At 35.1% G+C, this 19,180-nt stretch overlaps 1 protein-coding gene across 2 annotated transcripts in view; it reads left to right on the forward strand.

The window, feature by feature from the left end:
* The window catches only part of EXOC1 (exocyst complex component 1), a 32,947-nt gene extending 13,999 nt beyond the window's left edge, over positions 1-18,948 (forward strand). For both annotated transcript variants that reach the window (XM_059817744.1, XM_059817746.1), the window contains 10 exons: positions 2,397-2,546; positions 3,980-4,085; positions 8,658-8,821; positions 10,571-10,681; positions 11,162-11,238; positions 11,790-12,018; positions 13,137-13,320; positions 15,582-15,781; positions 17,290-17,484; positions 18,281-18,948. In XM_059817744.1, the coding sequence (XP_059673727.1) occupies positions 2,397-2,546; positions 3,980-4,085; positions 8,658-8,821; positions 10,571-10,681; positions 11,162-11,238; positions 11,790-12,018; positions 13,137-13,320; positions 15,582-15,781; positions 17,290-17,484; positions 18,281-18,433 (1,569 nt within the window). In that variant the 3' untranslated portion in view covers positions 18,434-18,948. The remainder of the gene's footprint in view (positions 1-2,396; positions 2,547-3,979; positions 4,086-8,657; positions 8,822-10,570; positions 10,682-11,161; positions 11,239-11,789; positions 12,019-13,136; positions 13,321-15,581; positions 15,782-17,289; positions 17,485-18,280) is intronic.
* The last annotated feature ends 232 nt before the right edge of the window (positions 18,949-19,180 follow it).

Here is a 19,180-nt window from a genome sequence, read left to right on the forward strand (position 1 = left end):
TTTTTAACAACCAGATTCAGTATTCAATTAAAAGGCAGCTCTGGGCTTTCTGCCTTTGAAATATGAAATAGTTTGAAGCTTTGAAATTATGAAATAGTTAAATAACAAACTTGCAGTATCATTTGGTAACAGTTAGTATAAATGTATATATAGTGAGAGGAAGCCTGTTAATTAGATGGAGAAGGTACATCTAGAAGCTCTGTAATGTTTTGGAGCAGACTTGAACAGGACATAATTTAGGACAGCCAGAATTATTAGTCCTGTGGAAAAAGTTATCTTGGAGAGAGAAATTTATCTTGGGAGAGGATTTGTCATCTAGCTTTATGAAGAATGCAACTACTAAGCAAAAATAAAAAGTTGTGTGTAATAAAGGGGCGTAAGTAAAATTGTTAGATGAGAAGCAATAAAAATTTGGATAGCTGAGTATTTCCTATCAGTAATATGAACTAGCCTTTGGACTGACTTAGTTGAAGAAAGCTGTGAAAACCACCAGGTAAATTATCTTAAACTATAATGAACTTGAACATTAAAATGCATGCTGTAGGAATGTTGCACACCAGGGAATGGGAGAGAGAACCGTAAATGGTTTTCTATGTCTAGTGTTTATAGAAGCATATCAAAGATCTGTTGAAAATAGTTGCTATGTGCATGCCCATAAGTACACACAGTATCGAGTAGGACCTCAATAATCACATGAGTAGCTGTGTGGCTAATGCTGGCTGGATTCCAATTCCAAATTATATGTTGCAATAATTACACTTCACAAAGTTAGCTTTTTGTTGGAGTCAAGACTACAAAATTGCTTTTAGAAGGGAAATCAACAGTGTAACCCTTCCACATTGTGAGAATAAATGAATGAAGTTGCCTAGGACTTGTTTCTTTGGGTCCATTTGTCTCTCAGTTTATGTAGTTAAGAGACCAGGACTTAAAGTAAGAGCATGTTCATGTTGGATACAAAAAAGCATTCCAGCTTTATTCAGAAGCTGGCACGTTCACATTGTGTTACTTGGTAACGGTTAGCCTTTTGCAAATAATACCAAGACTCATATCTTCATTTTTTTAAAACAAAAACCTGCAAATGTATTGTGGAAGCTTTTAGGGCTTTTTTTAACCGAAGACTTGAACTGATTGGTACTTAATACAATAGAGAAGGGTGAGCCAAAGTTGCTTTAGTTTAATTTCATTCCAACTTGAAGACATGCAAAGGCAGGTTTTAAACTGTATAGCTTATATTCTGCCAATTTGTCATATCCAAGACAGAACTGTCCAGGAATGCTTCCTCTGTCAGGGGCTGACATTGACCTATGTAAACCACCTGCATGTTATGCTACAGGAATTGGAGACCAATGAGGACAATCTTTTTGTGCTGCCATGGCACAAACTATACTTAAGATCAAGGTCTGTTGCTGTATTTATTGCAAGCCTGGTAAAAAAGACTTTACAAAGCCATTTTGGAAATTAAGTTCCATCCTCCCTTCCGTTAACCCAGGGCTAATGGTTGTGTGTTCTGCTACGTGACTGAACTGTGGTGTTACCCTTGCTTGCTTCTTGAACTGCCCGGGAAGCTTGTGAGTTCAAGCAAGTGAAAAGTTAAAAAACTTAAATCATATGTTGTTCAAGCAATATGATGTGATCTTCACTTAAAGGAGAGTGTGTTTTTCAGGGGATAAGCTAGAGAAAAGGAGGAGCGTGAAGTTAGTAGCTTGCTGTTAGATGGATTTGTTTATGCTGCATGTTGTAAACTGTTTAACTCTAGTAAATGTTTACTGAAAGTGTGTCTGTGTCCACATTTGTGTGGAGGGAGAGAGAGAATGTGTGTGAACTGATGTTTTTAAGACTTGACCAAGGCTTGGCCAAAGTGGACTGAAGTGGGTTGAATTGGAGCAGATTTTCAGAGGTGTAGCATAAAGCTCATCGTTAACACCTAGGCCTCCCATTGACTGGGGCCTTGATGTCTTATGGTATATAGGAACAACATCTTTAAAAAGAAGCAGCTATGGATATTTTTTTTTGTTTAGAGAAATGTAATAATCTCTTAGAATTTTTCAGAAACAGTTGAACACTTGTCATTACATCTTCACTCAGCTGTACCTTGCATTCTCTTGCAAAAAATGCCATATTGTCTCACCCTGAAGGCAAAGTGGTAAACAGCAAGAGCCTTACAATGAACAAGCTTATTAAGATGTGTTACTTGCCACAACTATAATATCTTAGTGTCCGTATTATGTTAGGTGTCTCTTCAGTCTGTGTCTCTAGACTTTGTTTCTATGCAAGATATTTTGATGCTTTTTTATTTGTCTGAATGGGATGCTGTCTTTGTTTTAAGTTCTTCAGAAAACTTCTAGTACATCTGTATAGTGCTTCCAAATTTACTTTTAATACTTTCTCTTACCAAGGGTCATGATCAGAGTTCTACTCTTGCCCAGCACTCTGCTGAATTGACATTACCCAATCACCATCCGTTTCACAGAGATTTACTTCGATATGCTAAACTGATGGACTGGCTCAAGAACACAGACTATGGAAAGTATGAAGGGCTAACGAAGGTATGTGAAGTGCTGAAATGATGCTAGAGAATATACATAATATACTATTTTTGAGAGCCAAAAGAATTGCCTGTGTCTATGTGCATGTCCTTTTACTATTCTTTTACATTAAATTTCATTCACTGCTCCTCTGTTCTTGTTCCTCTTTGGAAAAAAACTTCATTTTTTGGTATTTGTTGTATCCTGTATTTTTTTTTCTCCAAGATTCTATGTTTCTCTTCTGAAGTGTCATAAGATATTAATCTTAACGTTTATGTAAAATAAGTTTGCCATTTTACAGTCTAATAAGAAAAAAAATTAAGCTATTTTCATATTGATGTGCTTGTTATTTCAACAGACCTTCATTTCACTTGGGAATATCAGAAACTTCAGAGGTCTCTTGTAAAAGTAGATTAAATCAAAATGTTTTGGCTTTGTATATAGGTAAATTTCAACTACGTTGTTTAAAACTGACGTGGAGTGAAAAAATTACTACAGAAGTGTAGAAAATGTTTAGAGAGAAGTCAAGGGAAAGTTAGTCCTTGCAGAATAAGTCTTCTTTTATTAAAGTACTGTCATTCTTAAACTCAGCGATGGAAGATTTAAATTACTCTTAAAATGGCTTTGAAATAGTTGTTCTTTTGCCTTCAGTGTAAGGCAGATAGTCAATGAATGGTTGACATCTTTGTGATCTTCTAATAAAACATTGAGAAACTTGGCACACATAATACATAAATGTGTAAGTAACAACATTTTGAAGAACAAAGGAAAAAAAATTCGTAGGTGATCTTTGATAAATAAAATACTATTATAACATTTATACTAAAAATCTAAATAAACCAGATAATCTTCAAGCTTATTTCAGTTGTTGTGCCTCTTGACTTTTAAAACTTGAGCTTATTTTGGCAGGGTTGCAAATAAATTATTCTGGGATTGATTGAATCTTATAGTAAGTAGGCACACAGAGTTTGTGCCTCCCGAAGTTTTCTGGTCTTTTGTTTTCCTTGTGAGAATAGTAATAAAGGAGGTCACATATTCAGGAAGACATGTAGGAATGGCATCCTGTTTGGGTTTTTTTGGGCATAATAAGAGTTTAGTAAAAGAGGCTATGGAGAATGGTGCTGAATTCTCTCTATTCTGCCCTTGAATTGAATTCTATGATGCTCTACCACTAGTAATTCTGTTTGTATGTACCACATTGCATATCTTTCCTTATGGAGGAGAAGTAGCAGTTTCTGACTGCTCAGTGAACTCACTAGGGAAATTAATATAACCTGCTTAAATATAATGAATATATTTTGTGCATGCTACATAAATATATAAATACATATATTGTCCAAACCAGTTTGTTATTTAGTAGAACTTGTATACTTGCTGGTGTTTGATCTATTTAACTGTAATAGAACAAAGTCAATATGTATACCTGTTAACTAACTTTACATTTTTCTTTTAAGAATTATATGGATTATTTATCACGACTGTATGAAAGGGAAATAAAAGATTTCTTTGAAGTTGCTAAGATCAAGATGACGGGCACAACCAGAGAAGGAAAAAAGTTTGGTAAGCTTCCAGGAGGAGTGTATCTTGTTTTGAATCTTACTATTTGCTTATAAAATACTCATTACAACATCTAGGGCCTATTTTATAATGGTTTAAAATTGTTTGCTTTTGGCAAGGTGGAAGAAGTTGGATGAAAAATATGATTGGTAAAACTTCTGACTTCCACAAGGCCAAAGTAGCACAACTGAAATCTTATGAAATTGATCAAGATAGAAGGATAAAATATGGTATTTCTCAGATTTTCAAATCTGCACTCAGTTTTTAACAAACTGCCAACAATATTTTATTACTTGAATTATCCTGCTTTATTACTGGAACAAATTTTAAAAATCAGCTTTTGTAATTAAAGAAAGCTTGAGCAGCATGTGTGTGTGTTCCTTCTGCTTTTACTTCTGCTTTTAATGTTTTGGGTGGATTTTGAAGAAGCTAGTTTTAATGCTAATTCTGCCTAAGGAAACTTGTGTATTTCATTGTGTTTTCAGTGGGATTTACCTATGTAGTCTGAGACTAGAAATAATACTTTGTTAACTTGTAGGCCTTCCTGTTTAAGGGGTTATGTATTCCCACTAGGATTAAATAGTCTAGCGTGAGTATGGAAGTGAAACTTTAAAAAAATACAACCTGAATGCTTAGAAAGCAACAGTGATATAGGTGTGTTTTACATATTGGTAAATACATATTATTTACATATTATTCTATATTTTGAAGTGTACTGTTTCAAAACTTGTTTAAAATATTTTTATTTGCCACAGTTCACCAGTTTCCAAATTCTAAATTCAGAAATGATGTGCAGCTTTAACTAGTAAGTTCTGTCAAGCCTATTTTGGGTCCTGAACTTATGCTTTGAAGTTTGATGGTAGAGAACAGAAAAAGGTAATGAAGGGAAGAAAGCAGGAGAGTGGTGAGGCTCAATTGAGGGAGGGGGAAGCTGCAAAGATAAGTCTTGGCAAGCTGTTGGTCATGGAGAGCAAGTGGTGCCATGATGTGTCATGGTCAGAACAGTTAAATTCATAAATCTTGAAAAGATTTTTCAAGAACAAAACTGTTTATCCTAATATAAACTGATTTCTAAAACATTCTAAACACTTTATCCTGGCACTTCTTTTGTGATTTGCATTTGTGAGGAGACAATTTTGTAGCAATTTCCTAACTTCTGTAAATGTTATGGAGTGATCAGGCATTTTGGAGGAAGAAGTCCTTCAATTCATAAGCGTAAGAGCTGCACCTTGAAGGCTTCTGTCTTGTATTTGTGCAAACTTCAAGCATGTTTGAACTTGGCACAGAATAGTCAAGGAGGAGAGTAACAAAGGTTTCCTTAACTAGTTAGTTGTCTTTGATTTCTTTTGTAGTATTACATTTTCACAATCATACAAAGAGTATGTTTATGTTTGATTCTTGCTGGTGAATGACTGACATGCAAAACCTGACCCAAGTGCCCAGTCCCCTGAAAATTGGTAGGAACCAATCACAAAGCCAAAACTGGAAGCTGTACCCAGTGGGGACTGTCCTAGAATTATTGTTACGAATGGTAATTAAGCCGTTAAATAATGGTTATCAATGGCCACATATCTGAGGCCACAAGCAAGTTTGACAATGAATTAGATCAAAAAAACTTCACTCCTCAGTACTAATCTTATAAAGAAGGAAAGCAAATTACTTGTGTTTAAAAAGCTGTTCCTTATATAAATAGGATTTCATTTCACCATTTAAATATCAAGTTATTTTTTAACAGCTTATAACAGTGTGTAATTTCAAAGGCTTCTATGTTGAAGGTAGTGGTTGTACTATTACTAGTTGCACATTAATTCAAAATACATCACTTTTTAATGGTAAACTTATTTAAGGAATAGTGTAGGTGCATAATGCTCCAGTTGTACTCAGACACTAAAGATGACCTGTTTCCAAGCTGTGTTGGTGTGTGTTCTTGCCTTTTTCTGTGCTTTGGGAATAGCACTGCTGTTTGGATGCCTCAAATGCCAAGGGGATGCTGGGAGAATTCTGGCATTCTGTGCTAGTGCAAAGTTTTTTGTCTGCATTTTTATGGCAAAAAAAATCTGGGTCGTGAGCATTCACACTTGTCTTAAGTAGTCTGTTTTTTCTTTTTTCTTTCTTTCTGATGAAGCCAAGACTTTGATACTTAAATACCATAAAATCAATGTGGGAAAGAGTGCTACTACTGTCATATGTTTATAAGATGTGGCTTCGCAAAAGCCACTGTGGCTCCCCTGATTGTCCAGGGCCTGATCTTTGCCTGTAGTTCTTCACATTCTGTAATATAGTCCTGTGTGTTTGGAAATTGAGGATGATGAAGTGGGACCGATGCATGACAGATGCATATGCCAAATATATCAGGCCTAAACCTTTTTGTTCAAAAACTGCCAAAACCCCCAAGATCTGAAAACTAGGCTGGAATTAAATTTGAGTTTGATGTTATAATTGTCAGTAGCGTTGCCTACTTGAGAACATCTGGTATTTAAGACGTGTTTGTGGCATTTAGAAGTATTTACTCATTCTATTACAGTAGGTTCTGCTTGACTGCTCCATTTTTGGGGGGCTTGTAGCATCCATCCTCATCAAGATCTTATTAATACCACATACTGCTTTTAGTGTATGTATGCAAATGCCTTTTACTGGTTAGGGATTCTCTAATTACTACAAATGCCCATTTACTCTAAATTTCATACTGAAGTCCACTTGAGGAAACTGTTTTATTCTGCAAAAAAACCCAGGAAAAACAAAAAAACACCTTGTAAATTTTTTTACTATATATTTATTGTTTTCATCCTCTCCAAATTTGCAGTCATCAATTTTTGGTGCAGCATGAATACAAAAGATGTCTTTTTTATGTAAAAATCCTGATTTGCGAACAACAGAAAAGGTTAGCCAGTCTTACTGTCGATATGAATGATTTTGCAGTATTGGTGTGTGTTTTTTAAATTGAAGAGGTGGACTCAGTACAAAATTACATAAATACGTTTTAATTTCTTCATGTCTAGTATTGATATGATGATTGATCTTGGAAACTAAGTCTTTTGCAATATAAACTCTGACAAGTAAAACCCTAAATTAATGGACTTCTCAATTTGGGAGAACTTTAAATATACGTTACCAAATGTGTTCTTTGAACACACTGTATGAAAGAAAAAATAAAGTTTAATACCTAAAACTTACTCTGTTTTCCATGTAGCTTAGATACTGAATTTCTAGAATAGTACCTCTCCAACTAAATGTGTTTGCAATGTAGTTACTTGCTGCTTACAGTTCTCCGCATGTTTCTTTCCAGTTAGAGCTTAACTTGCATCTTGTGCATGGTTTGTGCAAACTGCATTTTAACTTGTCTTTGTCTTTGATGCTTGCAACCTAATCCATCCCAGCTACACTGCCTCGAAAAGAAAGTGCTGTCAAACAGGAAACTGAGAGTGAGTATAACTAGTTGCATTAGTTGGTATTGTCAATGCATGTGTGTCAATGTAAAGATGTAGCGCTGCATCATAGAAAATCTACCTAACACTGAAGTACTCTGTTCAAAATGAAATAAGCATTAGCAGAGTCATTGTTTTTGCAAAGCAAAAATGAAGCATGGCTCAAAATGCCCCAACATAGAAGTTGAGAAGGTTTGCAGTTAAAGGCAACATCTTTTGGTTTTCCCATGCTACTAGTTAATCTAAAAAATACTTTTGTGCCTGAGAGCTTGTCGTAGTTTTCCAACTCTTCCGGTAGGTTGAGGTAATAACTTTTATTAGATCTACAGACTTTGTCTTGTTTGTGTCCCTAGACTAGATACCAACATAGCAGTTAAATGAAACTTGCAGGATTGCTTTTAAGTTTCTTTGTGGTTGAGATGCGAGAAGTTTACATCAGGGTCAAATATTGATGATTTCTTGGTCTTTTTTCTACTAGTTTTCTCCAACCTGTTCAAACATTTCTGAAAATTCAGGAAAAAATAAAAAGATATGCTCCTCACCTAGGAGAAGGCCCCACAATATCAGGGAGATATGTCTGAATGTTAATTATGATCAAAAGGAGCGGGTAGCATTAACAGTAGAGTTACCATGGGATTGTAGATCCAGCAAAATAGCTGGAGCAAACTACATAGACAAAAGGATGTTAACAGCAGGAAGATCAAGTTCAAGATGGAAAAAGTGCCTGTGTATATAAAGCTTTTTAATTTTTTCCCTCTTGTGGATTAATTCTTCTGCTTGTGGCAGCCTTTGCCCAAAGTACATTCACAAAGATCATAATTGGTCTTTGCTTCCAAGCTTTCAAGGAGAGTATTTATCCCCATGTTCCTATATTTCACAGTTTTGTTCCTTTTATACCTTTTTCCATACTTTACAATAAGGGCTTATATAGCTACACTGTACTTTGAAACTTGCTGAATTTCAGTTACCTTATAACAAGAAAAGAATGTGTTTATAGCAGAAGCATTTGCAGCTTACACAAAAATTGAGTAGTTTGATTTTCATGTAGGACTACTAGTAACTCTTGATCTCATACATTCTGTAATGAACCTGTTCTTGAGTATTTTATTCTGCTTTTGCTTCCTGCCTTCATAGTGTCTTTATTTCACAGGTCTTCATGGAAGTTCTGGAAAATTGACTGGCTCTACTTCTAGCCTAAATAAACTCTCTGTTCAGAGTTCAGGAAACCGTAGGTCTCAGTCATCCTCACTGTTGGATATGGGAAACATGTCTGCCTCTGACCTTGATGTGGCTGATAGAACAAAATTTGATAAGGTAAAGCCAAAACGTTGCATAGGATTCCTGCTTAGTTTTGTATTAGAAGCATCTTGCATATCCTTCTTACATAGTTTACAAATCTGTACTATTTAAATCTTAAAACAAGCTAATTTCAAATTCTGTATGCACCACACATCTAATAAAGGCAGTTTCTAAGAAATATGTAGATCCGAGTATTATTCTCTGTTTATAAGATTCCATTTAGTTCCTTTATATGCTGTGTGTGATCTGTAAAGAATATCAAGCATAAAAAATGGTCTACTAATTTTAAGCCCAATATGCATTTTTAAGCAAATAGGAATTGGAGTGATGGATTCTTCAACTGATTTTTTTTTTTCTCAATACAAATGTTCATGTGTTCTGTCGCATTTTGCCAGTAGGTAAGCAAAAGTGAAAGATAAGAAAGCATAATCTTTTAGCCAGGACTAAAATTGCTAAAATTTTATTTTTACTGGTTTCACATAAAAGTTATCATCAGTTTTCAGCTTTAACCAATGGCACTAAGTTGTTACTGGAGTGTCCTCAGCATCTGTTTAAAAACCTGCTGTCTTCAGCATGTTTGTTTTGGTTTGGGTTTTTTTCCTAAACCTTTAAAAATGACAGTACTCCTCACTTCTTGTGCAATTAACTCCTCAGTACTGTGGAGGGAAAAGGAGCTGTTATCAGAGTGAGAGATAAAAAGAATTTTCTTGTTCTCTATTGAATTATTTGATGGAAATGAGTATTTTTCTTCTGACTTCTTCAAATCTTTGCTGAATCCTCGCTCAATCTTTTTCTGGCAGGAAATATTACATGTCTGAAATAGTTACTACACACCTGCAGTAGCAACTTGTCTAGAATTAAAATGATAGCTTTCTAACAAAATTTTACACAAGTATTGTGCTAATTTTTTCATTTTCTGACTTATCTCACACTCACTAGGGATATGTGAGTGTGACTAACGTATGTAGAGTTGTAAGCTATCGAGCTGACCTAGTAGTTTTTTCTTTTTTTTTTTTTTTTCCTAGGGGAATTTTCAGTAGTGTGGATTTACTGTGTGGCTAGATTGGTTTCATTTACATAAATTATTGCATGTCTTAATGCTTAAATACTTGCAGAGAAAATTCTGTGTTGTGTAAAGATGACAGATTACAAGTATGTCTGATACCTGACTAACAATATCAATAGTTTGTATTAATAAAATTTAATTATTTTAATGAATTATTGCCAAAATAGTGTTTAATTTTTAGAATAAATCTAAAAATCATGATGAATACTTCTATTTCAGTACAAAATCTGCTGTTGGTTTCTGTAATAGCTATGTAGAAAAAGTTTCTACATAGCAGTTATCTTCTGCGTACACAGTTTACCTGTTTTTCTTCCCTGAGGCTTTTTTGTCATCTTTCTCTCAGCAACCCAGGCAGAAAAGAAGGTGGCAAAACTGATGACTTAGTATTAAAGTGCGAATGTTTTCATTATAGCACAAAAGTCCTTCCTCAGGCTGTGACTAGAAAACTTCTAGTTGTGGAAAAACATAGATTGTTCTTTTCTTCCCAGTGTTATATGGATGAGAAGGGACTATGCTGAAGATTCAGGTATTACTTTTAAAAATATAAGTACAAGCTGTTTCCATTTCTATTAAGTAGAAATAAGCCTTCTAAAGCTTACTGAAGATAGAAAGTATAAAATCCTATGCAACAATTAAAATTAGTATTACTAACTGTTCATAGTATTTGGTGTGTTGATAAAATATTTGGCTTTCTTTAGATTTTCGAGCAAGTATTAAGTGAACTAGAGCCTCTGTGTCTGGCAGAACAGGACTTCATTAGTAAATTCTTCAAGCTACAGCAACATCAGAGCATCCCGGGAACAACAACGGTATGACTCTTAATTCTGTCACTGAAGTAAAAACTATGGAACAGGCCTCATAAGAGACCTGTTTAAAAGATAACTGCCAGATAAATTCAGAAGTTACGTGATCCAGGTGATCAATAACTTGTTTTTCTCCATTAGCTGGCAGAAATTTTTATTTTTGGCTGACCAATACAAAATCTATTAAAGAAGGACTGACATGTTTCTTTTGCCGTGGCTTTGTTTCCTCATAAGATCACAATAAACACTTCATCATGCCATGTAGGAAGGCAATGGGGGAGTGATTGTGGATAGTGTTGTATTCTGGGGAACATGACCAGAAAACTACCAGCACCTTGCAAACCACTATATTTGCTACTTTGAGGAGAAGAGGGGAAAAAAAAAAAGCTCATAATTATGTTGTTTTTGTCAGATATACTTATCACTTAAATATAGAATTGGAGACAAGCCTTCAGCTTCCTGTATATACATTCCTTGTTCTTACAGAATGAAGCGGAGGAAATGGATGGAGGAACTTTATCTCGTTCATATACTTCTGGTGTTCCACAAACAATATCATCTGAGTATGTGTTGCTGTTGTGTATTATTGCTTCTTAAGCCTACATGTGAATTTATTTGGCATATAAAACTTTTTTCTCTATAATCAGAAATTGCTCCCTTTTAGTGAAAATGAATAGTGAACTCTTCATTTGTGTCTAGACACCAAATGTGTCAGTAAATATAAAAATCTTTGTATATAGGATGGATGTTTCTGTCTCTATAGTAGTATAAAAAAAATGCTTAATTTTCTAATAGTTTGCAAAGTGAAACTAGGTGCTGTAATATGTAAAATATGCTTTGGAAAATATGCTTAGCAAAGTTCTGAATTTGAGTGCGTGGCAGCTTCCGCACAGAAAATACTTTTTGGAATATTTTATACCTGTGATTAGTGATTTTTACTGTGTGGCACTGGCACTTCTTCCCTTAGCAGCATTCTGAAAATCATTGAGACTTGTTGAATGCAAATGAGACTACTGTAGCCAATAAATTTATCTTAAAAATGTTATCAAAGAACATGTTAAAATAGCCTAATAAACTGTCAGAGTAATATTTTTATCTTATGCATTTTTAATAGGAAGGACATGATCCGACAAATGATGACAAAAATATTCCGTTGTATTGAACCTGAGCTGAATAACCTTATAGCACTGGGGGACAAGATTGATAGCTTTAATTCCCTTTATATGTTAGTTAAGATGAGTCATCATGTATGGACAGCACAAAATGTGGACCCAGCTTCCTTTCTCAGCACAACACTTGGAAATGTTTTGGTGACTGTCAAAAGGAACTTTGATAAATGCATTGTAAGTTCTTTAGTTATTCTGATTAAGTTAACTATAATATAGGAAGCCCACTCCTACCCAGTTTTAATTTGAAGTGAAAATTAGTAACTTTATTGCTCTTCTACTGCCTAAACCTTAAAAAAAGATAAGCTAATTGGTGGCTGTGTTTCTTTTTCCTCTCCATTCCAGTTTTCTTCAATAATTAGCTATTTGTAAGAAGTATGACCACTCATTCACTGCTGTGAGCTAGCTGACATTTTTAGTTGTTTGTTTAAACTTGTACTCTGAGATTACTGAAGTCAGTCAAGTAAACTATAGCGCTCGGCCTTTTTTATTTACCAAAATGCAACCTTGTGGACTTAGGATGGTTTTGCTTTTCCCCTTTAAGCATAATATGCCAAATAGAAATAACTGAACACATGGAAGAGATTTCTATGTTATATCTAACAAAAACCTGGTTTAGATAAAATGACAAATCTTATGGCAGTAGGAGAGGCAGCTTCTACTGTCAGAAACTTCCTTTTGCTCACACAATATGACCATTATATGAAATAATGGCAAGTTTAGTGAAAACATAGTTGCTGGTATAACTTTTTATTGTCATAAATATAATTTGGCTCTAGGCCAACATAATAAGACTAACCATTATTGATGAGTTTAATGCTTAAAATATTTTAAAGGTGATTTTTTTTTTATTATACTCAGAAATAAAATTTCAGTGGAAGATTAAAGAAGCTTCCTGTAGCAAAAGGAACTGTTAGCTTGGCTGAATCAGAAAAGCAAAGTTCCTTGTTAGATTATACAATGAAAATTGTTAATTGTTTCTGGTGGGTAAGTTTGGGGGTTTTGGTTTTTTTTTTTTTTCTTAATACTAAGTAAGTAATCTTAGGAGAATAAAAGCTGGAAGATTTTACTTGCCCATCTTCCTTTTTTGTTTCCAATTATTTCTTAACAAATTTTTGAGGGTAAAAAGGGAGGAAGACTAAGTAGGTATACTAATTGAAAGGTAAAATTATTTCCATGTTTGAATAAATGTCAGGTTTTTTAGTATGTCTGCATTTTTCTTTTCTTTTACTAGTTGTTACATGGTCTGGAGTCATACATTAAAGGGTAACATCTGTTCTTGTTTTAAATTTAAGAGTAACCAAATGAAGCAGATGGATGAAGTAAAAATCTCAAAGAAGAGTAAAGTTGGGATCCTTCCATTTGTTGCTGAATTTGAAGAGTTTGCAGCCCTTGCTGAATCAATTTTCAAAAATGCAGAACGACGAGGAGATCTAGATAAAGCCTACATAAAACTTATTAGAGCTGTTTTTGTCAGTGGTAGGTCTTCTGAGGTTGGCACAGTTACTAAAATGATTGCTTCCTCCTGTTTATATATAATTCTGCTCCAATTAACAGATTATTAAGACTCTATTGCAAGCCACGTGACTGATATTGTGCTGAAATTTTGGTTATATCTTAGTGGTAGGAGAGGAAGTGTAAACCTTTTGATTGTAATACACGTTTTAAGAGCAAATTGTAGGTATTTCTCTTTATACATACCTGTAAAGTAACTTTCAGTTAAGACAGAGTGGAGTGGTTAAGACTCTGGATGGAGAGAGGAGATGGCAGCAACACAACATGCTCAATCTGAAGTGGTTTTCTGTCTTTTCTCCCTTAGTGTAGCTTAAATGAGGAGATGAATCTGGATGGGATCCCTGGCATTTGGCTCTAACACTATTTATCTTCACAGCCCTGTCTAAAATAAATCACTTGAGTTCTGGCTATGAATTTGACCCTTTCTGGGCAGATTAGGCCCTTTGTGTCCTAGCCTGACACAGCAGAATGTCTCTCCGGTCCTCCCTATTTTCACAGAAAAATCACAGAATCACTACGGTTGGAAAAGACCTGTAAGATCATCAAGTCCAACCTGGGGGGGGGAATAAAAAAAATAAAAAAACCACACACCACACAACAACAACAACCCACAACCCACCCAACACCACACAGCACTCAGCTATAGTCTGGAAAAACAGCAGCAACACCCTTGTTCTACTGGTTTTATTTACCATTAAAAAAACAAAATAAACAAAAATGGGGGGATATGCAAGCCAATGAACTCTGGAAAAATTGTCCTTTCCTTTTAAAATGGGGAGGACACAGATGGATGGACCTCTTTATGCTGATTTACCTGCAGATTTTCAAACAACTCCACGTACAGTAATTCCCAACCACTGAGACTTGCCTTTCTTTTAGGGGAAGATTGAGCAAGAGAAGACAGTAGAAGCAATAAAGCTAGTTTGAGGAAATTATAGTATAGTGGTTCTGAACATATTAGGAAATCGTGAAGAGACATTACTTCATAGTACAGTAGACTAGAACCCATATGTAGTCAAAAGGAGCATCCCAGCTGGTAGGACAGTAAAATTTTCAAAATGTTTTTCATTTGATTGCACCCAACTATTCTGTCCTTAAGAATTTACTGTTCAAGTGATAAAACTAAGCAAACACCAATAGACAGGCAAAACTACACAATGAGAACATAACTAGTGTAGGAAGAATTTAGAAAAGCATGTTTTAAAACGGTTCAAAATTATGCCAGTCAAACACTGAAGAAGAAACAAAATCTGTTTCAGACAAGTACAGAGCAAACTTAAAAAATAAATTGTGATGGGGAGGATAAGGGATAGAAGTAAAGAGTGAAGATGAAACAAAGTCAAAATTATGTAAGCAGCATGTTTAATGCAGTAGGATATTTAATTAATTTACAAGTAATGTTTGAAACAGATCAGAAAGATGTAGTACTTCAGGTAGAATAGGGGGGTGTGATTAGAAAGTTACATGGGAAGAACAAAATTGGCAGTAGCAGACTTCCTAGTTTGCAATTCAGTGTTCTGACTGAAAGAAATTTGTGTTCTTTATTGATACTTTGGTGCCCAGGATCACTTTTATGGTGGGCATCCTGGTACTCTCAGCAAAATGATTAATGGATGAATGGGCATAGAGACTTAATTGAGCTCATTGTTGAAGGCATCCTATTTCAGCCTGCTTTTAAGCGTAGTAAGGGAGTGATCTATATAATTTCTTTTGCCTGCCCTGGGTTTGGTTTTTTTTTTTTGGGGGGGGGGTGTGTGTGTGAAAGTAAGAGACCTATGTGCAGGATTATCCATTTTTATTATTAAATTTGGGGATTGACAGTAACTTTGACCATAAAACTAATAAGCTAAGCAAAAATTGAGAGACTGGGAAGTACATTTTGAAAAACCCACTACCTTATTGAAGATTTTTGTTTTAGCAAAGAGGGGAATGAGACTTTTCCTAAATAGTTTTGTCATGTGAAATTTATTAGGGATAATGAAAGCATGCTTGTAAGCCTCCACAGAATGTGGGTTGTTTCTCACTTACGTAAATGACTGTATGTAGTCACTATTTTGTATCTTTTTATGTCACTCTTTTGGCATACAAATTTCATGGTCTTAAAGCCTGTACATACCTGTTACTACTTATGTTACAAAATTCGTTTTCTGACAGTATTATGGTTATCGGTTATGTTTTTCTGAATTTGATTGTCCTTTTGGTATTTTGCTTCCTTTTTCTTTCAGTTGAGAAAGTAGCTAATGAAAGCCAGAAAACACCCAGAGATGTGGTCATGATGGAGAACTTCCATCATATTTTTGCAACACTTTCTCGCTTGAAAATTTCTTGTCTTGAGGCTGAGAAAAAAGAAGCCAAACAGAAATACACTGATCATCTTCAGTCTTATGTAATCTACTCACTCGGACAGCCTCTTGAGAAATTAAATGTAAGTATATTTGAGTTTATATACATGTAAATGGTGCAGAGTAGTCTTTCTCAAGTGTTTAGTTTGCATTATCTGAGCTCTTTATCACTGCATCTATCATAATCTCTGTTTTATTATTTTAATAATGCCTGGCAAGAGTACTCTACTCATGAGGGTAACAGTCTTGGATGGAAAAAAACCCCAGATTTTGCATGGCAATGAATAGTACTGACTAAACATCAGTTGTGTCTTAAGCAAATGGTTTTGAGGAAGGAAAAAGCAAGCGGAAAAGTAATCAGGAGCTTTGTGATAAATTTCCCTACCTCAACTGCAGAGAAAATTACTGTCGTTTCTGAACTCTTCAACAATAAGAAAAGTTTTAGGGAAGTTCTGTATGTCCAAAGTTGAATTAAATGTTAAACTGAATGCTAACTTAAGTTCATACTCAGTTCTGCCCCCTGAATGTTTCCCACTCTTCATTGCTTTTTCTGTAAGCAGGATTTCAGCCATTCATTTTCTGAAAAGTCTAATATGTGTTCTCTTTTTGAAAATTAAAATGCTTTATTGCTGCTTCCCGCTTGTGGGTTGACTCTGGCTAGCACCTGAGCTGCCACGTAACTAACTGCTTTCTCACTCTCCCCTCCCTAAGCAGGAAGGGGGAGAGAACAGGAAGAGCAAAAGTGAGAAAACTTGGAGGTGGAGATAAAGACAGTTTAATCAGTGAAGGGGAGAGAGAGAGAGAGGAAAAAAAAGTGATGCAAAGGCAGTCACTCACTCACTACCTTCCACAAGCAGACTGACACCCAGCCAGTTTCTGAGCATACAGCCACCTTGATGACAAACACCACCCCCACCCTGTCCTCTAACCCTAATTTTTATAGCTGAGCATGGTGTTGCATGCTATGGAATACCCTTTGGCCAGGTTTGACCTGTTCAGCAATAACAAAAACATTGATGTGTTATCAGCCCTGTTTTAGCCACAAATCCAAAACACAGCACCATATGGGCTGCTATAAAGAAAGTTAATGCTGTGTGGCTCTAAAAGCATGTTCATAAGCATATTTACCTCCATTTTTATTATGTTGAACCAACTGGTGTGAGGCAGTGAGAAGAGAGGGCAATTATGAACAAATATTGCTGTTGTGTAATTATAGTTGAAGTAGAGAAATTCCTATTCAGATGCTTACTCAGTTTATCTGAAAGATCCAGTATTTTCCCAGACTATAGCCTCATTAATTGAGGATTTTGAGGCTGATTCAGTATTAGTTATAAGGTTGCAAAGAAAAGCTGATTGCCTCTAGAAATGATTGATTTCAGTTTTATGCTAGTACTTACGGAGTGCTATATTGTTGGGCTGTGCTTTAATGTTTATGGCTGAGCACTACCTCATGCCCAATTAAAAAACAAAAATGTGGGGAATACACAACAGTTGTCAAGCAGAATCAAGACTTAACTGCACATATGCTTGTCAAATTTAAGTTAATTAGTTTAGATTTGTGATAATCATTAAGGCTGTTATTGTTTGTTAGCATTTTTTTGAAGGTGTTGAAGCTCGTGTGGCACAAGGTATACGAGAAGAGGAGGTAAGCTATCAGCTGGCTTTTAATAAACAAGAGCTTCGTAAAGTTATAAAAGAATATCCCGGTAAGGAAGTGAAGAAGGGTTTGGATAATCTCTACAAGAAGGTAGATAAACACCTCTGTGAAGAAGAAAACTTACTTCAGGTAAACTAAATCACGGCTTAAAAACCTTGTGGTGTTTACAGAAAAGCTTTTATTACTGCTTTTGCATATGTATTCTGTGAGAAGTGCCTAGCTTCAGCATAACTCTGAAAACCCATGAATTTTAGTGAAGTTTTTTATAATCCTGCTCTGATTCTATTTGTTGTAACATTGATTTGAAATGTTGTCATAAAGTTCAGAAAGAAACTTTCTTTATGATTCCATAGGTGTCCATTAATGGGTGATCTCTGTTCTGCAAAATGTACTTGGAGGTAGAGAGAACTAGATTTAAATGAACTGTTAACCTGATATGAAATTTAGCTGGTACACTATAGCAGAATATACTTTCCATTACATCTTTTCTGATAGTTATATTATTTAAGTTTTTTCTTATACTCTGTAAACTTTCTCATGGGAGTAAATGGTAAGTAGGTTTAGTATTTGAGCATGTATTAACAGCTTTTTAAAGTCTGAAAGGTGAATTAGTAGAACTATTCTGGTTTGCGGTGTTTTCTTTAAAGACAAAAGCAATACCTCTTTTTAGGGCGACTTCCTCTTCTTTACCAAATCTGCAAAGCAGAAAATAGTAGGAGTCTTGTAAACATTAAAGATGTTAATGGGTAAAAAACTTCAATCACTCTTCTAATGCAGCAACTCAGTTTACTGAACTTTGTTGCTAGCAAGCTTTAATTTTAAAATGACACCTCAACTGAGAATCAGTTAATGAGCCAATGTATTGTAGCTCACATACAGTGTGTTGTGCCAGTTGGCGTTTCCTAAGGTTTGCTTTCTTTGGCAGGTTGTGTGGCATTCCATGCAAGATGAGTTTATACGACAATACAAGCACTTTGAAGGGCTGATAGCTCGTTGCTATCCTGGATCAGGAATTACTATGGAATTCACTATACAGGATATTTTAGACTACTGCTCCAGTATTGCACAGTCTCATTAAGTTCTAGAAAGGGAAAGAGAAGCCAGTAAAGTTTGTGCCTGTGTATAAGGGAATCAAACACTATAAATGCTATTTGTTTTTGAAAGGTGGATTTTCATGTGTACGTGTAGTTAACTGCCATAGATGTCAAGTTACACTCCTTCTCCAACCATTTTTCAGGGCAAAATGAAACCTTTGGGATTTTGAAGTACTGTTTGAAAGCATTAATTCTGTGAAACACTTTGGATATAGTTTTTCCCTTCCCCTAATGTTCAGATACTTTTATTTATAATCTCTTCTCTTGCTAAAAGCAGTAAGCACTACCTTCATAGTATGCAAAAAGGATACTACTGTTTTCACTAATAATTTGCATCTTGGAAATTATGTAAGCATTAGACTATCAAATCTTTTCCCTTCCTTGTTCTAGAAAGTATGGATGTGGAACTTTATGTAGTGGGAATTCTGAATTCATATTCTGAGATGTAATATGACTATGGTTATAATTCTTAATTAAACTGTGTTCATCATATTCTTTATTTATATGGAGTCTTATTTCAAAAAGGTGAAAATGCAGTTATTTCCATTGTTTTGTCTCTGGGCATTGAAGTAGAATTGCTCTATTTCTCAACATGCATTTTTTTTTCTTCCCTTTAGTAAGTATGATGTAGCATCAGTATACTCCCACCTCTTGTAACCCCTTCCTCCTCCTGGAGCTTCAGCTGCCTGTGGTTCAGGACCTAGTTTTTCTGTACAGCTTGAGGAAATCGC

This window comes from Gavia stellata, chromosome 5 (genome assembly GCF_030936135.1).
Source record: "Gavia stellata isolate bGavSte3 chromosome 5, bGavSte3.hap2, whole genome shotgun sequence".
In the NCBI taxonomy this organism is placed as follows: Eukaryota; Metazoa; Chordata; class Aves; order Gaviiformes; family Gaviidae; genus Gavia; species Gavia stellata.